This window comes from Solanum pennellii, chromosome 8 (genome assembly GCF_001406875.1).
Source record: "Solanum pennellii chromosome 8, SPENNV200".
Taxonomy (NCBI): Eukaryota; Viridiplantae; Streptophyta; class Magnoliopsida; order Solanales; family Solanaceae; genus Solanum; species Solanum pennellii.
In genome coordinates this window covers 59,682,348-59,687,077 of record NC_028644.1, presented here as the reverse complement: position 1 = coordinate 59,687,077, position 4,730 = coordinate 59,682,348, and the positions used below count along the sequence as shown (strand labels likewise).

At 32.3% G+C, this 4,730-nt stretch overlaps 1 protein-coding gene across 1 annotated transcript; it reads right to left on the bottom strand.

Annotated features, from left to right (window-relative positions):
• Window positions 1–564: 564 nt before the first annotated feature.
• LOC107027783 (carotenoid 9,10(9',10')-cleavage dioxygenase 1-like) lies at window positions 565–4,255 on the bottom strand. The gene is made up of 12 exons (XM_015228851.2): window positions 4,068–4,255; window positions 3,607–3,744; window positions 3,417–3,519; window positions 2,662–2,924; window positions 2,394–2,573; window positions 2,238–2,316; window positions 2,075–2,156; window positions 1,921–1,983; window positions 1,691–1,829; window positions 1,270–1,582; window positions 999–1,195; window positions 565–889 (listed from the first exon to the last, which is right to left on the bottom strand). Exons 1-12 carry the CDS (start codon window positions 4,170–4,172, stop codon window positions 785–787), a joined length of 1,767 nt encoding a protein of 588 aa, XP_015084337.1. The 5' UTR covers window positions 4,173–4,255; the 3' UTR covers window positions 565–784.
• Window positions 4,256–4,730: the final 475 nt, after the last annotated feature.

Here is a 4,730-nt window from a genome sequence, read left to right as displayed (position 1 = left end):
TGCTTCAAATATTTCTTTAGTCCAACCAAAAGAAAATCATCTAAGGTATTTCTTAAAAAAAATAACACAAAATTTGAGATGAGTATTGATGACACAAAAATATTAAATTAAAAATAATAATGAAATCATCATATAAAATAAAATATTGTAAAGTCATAATGAAAATGATCATAATTTAAAAGTACTAAATCGTGCTAAGATAAGTTTAATAAGCATTAGTTACATTACTAAATAAGGAAGATTAAAATTAGATTATGTATTTTAATTATCTAAATTAATGTAAAATAAAAGAACATATATTCAATATTATTGTCATTCTCAGTGTTGAATTGATTTTCTTTTTTGCATTAGTATTAATTTTATTTTGATTTAAATTTTTTTATAATCATCAACATCTATGAACTATAATCTTTATTGGACCATTCCGAATTCTAAGTTTTAAACTTGAAATAATATACTAAAAGATACTACTATGAAATAGTATAAGTAATATTTTAAAATTGTATCAAAGTAAACATTTTTATGTATAAAATAAATTTTAAAATAACATAAATAACGCCGGGTTGATTTGGTCTCGGGTTGTTTTTTTTAGTTAAAACCAACCAACCCAAATATTGTCGGTTTTTTTTTCTAATATCAAACCAAGTCAAACCAAACCACTAGTTAGATTTTTTTTTCCGGGTTGACTCGATTTGCGGTTCGATATTATATACCCCTAGATATACATTATTTTCCAACAGTAAATTCCTTCATTTTCATGACCTGATGTTGTTGTGACACTAGGTTATAAAGGCATGAAAGCTCCATGAAATCCATAAGGCACTCTATTTGGTAATGTGATTGTGGTAATAGGGTGTGTTGCAAATTTTTTTGCATCAACTATATAAACCTGCAAAAAATAATAATTGTGCACATTATAATTGACTTTCAATTTGTGAAGTAGTACCTACATCAGTTTTTTGGAAATATTATATTCAACTATAGTTATAACAACTCACGTGAGATACATTCGTATTTTCATTGTGTAAGAATGTCACAAGCCAACCATCATCCTCATCAACACCTTGAGGTTTTGGAACAAAGGTTGTTCCACTACAAAAATTGCCCTCTGCCAACATATGATACTCAACTTTAATCAATTCCATATCTTCTTCAAACTGAAATTTGGCAAGCCCTCCATATTTAACTAATCCATCTGATCATAAATTCAAAATACTTATCAAATTACGAAACGAAGATGAAAATTCATAAAGATCAAATGATAGTAACCTGAAATGGAGCTAGCTTCTATATCTACCACTTGTAGATAACAAAATTTGTTTCTTAGACCAATGAACCTTTCATTGATCATAGGGAACTCCATAAAGAACTTAGTTATGACATTTTTCTCCTTTACTTCCCCTGTTCTCATGTTTAGTCTCCATTCACAAACACGAAAATAGAACAGTTCTTCTAAAGATTCATTATTGTTTTTTGTGGAACTTGTCTCTTCAGACTCTTCGAAAAATCTCTTGTATTTTTCATCTTTGGAACCAGGTCTTGGTAATACTGATTCACGAGCTCTGCATCCCCGTACAACCACCTTTTGTCAAAAAAGAACGGAAATCACATACATTTTATATTGGTCAATCACTCAACTTATACAATATGTGAAATAAATTTAGTTAAAAATTAACTGAACTGAAACTACCTCGTCGTTGTCTTCAAAACAATTTATTAGGTGAAATACACAACTAGGTTGAACATCAAACCATCTAACGGAATTAGCATCACCATATCGTGGCATTACTCCAATTCGGGCATATCCATCTTTATCATACTTTATCAATCTACAAACCAAAAGACAGAGCAAATATATAATTAATACGAGTTCATTAGATTGCAACATCATTAATGGAAAAGATAAATTAAAGTACTCACGAGTCTCCCCTAATGAGTCGATTTATGTCAATAGTTAGAGGAAAATCCATGATCACATTGTACCTATATATAGATAGTTAGATATCACAGAATTAGGTTGAAACATTCCGAAAGTTTGGACTTGAAAGTAAAGGAAAAAAGGGATCGAGATTACCTTTCTGTAACTCCCATGTCGTGGCATAGGCTGCACCTATTGAACTTCAGATCCACCTTGTGAACCATTTTCTTGCCATCAGCTGAAAATAGGAATTAACAAATTTATGCAGCAATTCAAATTCTCTTTTTTAGTAAAAGGCGATACTAGAAAATGACAATACCTGAAATGACTCCTAGCTCAAAGTATGGTTTCCTTGGATATATTCCCATTATAACAAGTTCGCTCGTTCCAGGGGCTTTCTGTTGATGAAAATGCATTAAAGATGTTGAATGATACTGTTATACACACTACAAGAATGTTTTGTTTACATAATTACCTTTGGATGACTTGTAAATGGTCGATTCCAAGCTCCATTGACATTCCAATTACCTAATGTTTCAAGGGAATATATGTCTATTTCTTGAGGCAAATGATTTTCAGCAATAGAGTAGTATTTCTTTGAGTGTTCAAAAATATTTGTATTGCTTAGATATTTGTTTTCCACACCAAATCTCAACTGCAAAGAAACAACAACATTACTAAGATTCTTACCTTGTATATATCAACTTAATTTCTAGTTATTCGAATGTAAGTAAGTTCCATACCACGTTCAAAATGTAAGCCATTAAAATGGCTGGAGAATCCCCTTCAATAGCGGGAAGAAAACCAGGTTTCTTTCTATGTATTTCCATCTTGAAAGTGTCCGTTTGGACGTGTTTGTTATTGTAGAAGATATTCCAAGTTCCTCTTCCTTTTTCTCTAGTGAAGTACAAAGCATGAAGCATTCCTTCGCCTTCAATCCATACATGGGTTGATCTCCCAAATATGGACTTGGTCGATTTGAGACCTCCAAACAGAGGATTTGAACCTGTAGATTAATGGAGTTAATTACAAGTTAGACGACAATTAGCTTTGATGATTTGTACTTATGCTTATCTATAAAATCAGCCCCCGCACTTAAAAAGTAACTTAAATTCAGCTAATACAAACAGGCCCATGTCATTGTTGTTGTTCCTTCGAGTTGGCTTCGGATGAACCAAATATAATGTAATAATTCAAAGACTAACAATAACACCCTATAATTTAAGTATTAAACTAACAAAACGTGATCATTTTCGGGATAATTATTAATTAAATCTTAACAAAATCACTAAACCAAGTATAATATGTTTTCTTGCCAAGCTGCCATTTTAAATATGACAGCAAATAACACAGATAGTGACTGACTAGCTGATTTCAGATTGTAGATTTGCCTTTTAGATAACATGAAAAAACAAGCATATAGAAATTAAACCGTTTAATTTAATTAAACATGTAGCGTTATTTTTTAGTATGTACTCCGGAAAATTATATTGCTGACCATTTCTTATGTAAACACCCTCCGGAAAATCATCTGGAATTTTCCCTTCCACTGTAGTTACTACAACAGCTTCTCCAATTTCATCCACTGGTGCAAAATTACTCTGTCAAAATTAATTAGTAGTAGTAGCTCTAATTTACATGAATTATTGAATCTTGTAGTAATTATATAATTAATGGAAACCATGTACCTGAGATGGAAGTAATGGCTGATCAACAAATTCAAATACAGAGTCCACAAAGGCATGTAATAATTTGATAGAAGTTTCTTTCACAGCTTTTGGAATATCAGCTACAATTGAAAAATGCACCAAATCCCTCGAAAATGGCTAATTATCAATTCCAAACGAACCAGAAAACAGAAATTTACGTCATCAATCCTAATTATTGATGGATTATAACATCAATAACATACTCAGTGTAGTTCCACAAGGGAGAGAGGTCTTGTGGGAGGGTACATAGTGTGTACAGCCTCGACTCAATAAAATAAGAAACAAATACAACATACCACACCAAGGCATGACAAAGCTAAGCATACTAAAAAAGAATAGTAAGTGCAATAAACAAACTACAAGAGACAATAGATAATAACAGAAATCGAAGAACCTATGAGACTGCTAACAAAGTAAGAATTATTAGCAGCGAAGTTTACCTTCAAAGCAGAGGAAATTGAGGCTTTCAAGTCCTCAACTTTGGATGGAACGGAAGGCCTTTGAAAAAAGCAATTTACTTTACGTGTGTAACTACAAAAGGCCATAGTGGACCTGCCTCTCTAAATCACAGTTTCTTTTAGAGATGATGTTGTTAATAAAAAATTAACTTGCTAGCTGTTCAATTTTCGACATTAACTAAAGAGAGGTATATATAGTTTTGGTGTAAACAATGAGCATCTAGTTTCCAAGAAATAAGCATCTTTCAATTGGAGTTATATATGACAGTATTGTTGGGAATTAAACACACAACACACACAAATAATCTAGAGAAAAGAGAAACGGAACACAAACGGGACACACAAGAATTTAACGTGGTTCGGTTTCCCTACTCCACGACTGTAACAGGAGGATTTTATTTCACTTGTGCTACTTCTTCTTTTTAGAATTACAAATACAAGGATCATATTTATAGGAAAACCAAATGGTTAACCTAGGGTTTCAGTAATGGGTCGGGCCGGCTCACAAGCCTCCACAAAGCCCAACAATCTCCCACTTGGAGGCTTGAAGAATTTCAACTGTCATCCACTTAGAACACTTGTATGTCTAGTAATCTTTTTCAACTCTCTCCTGCTACAGCGGCCTTCTCATCAGTCAACTGAAAG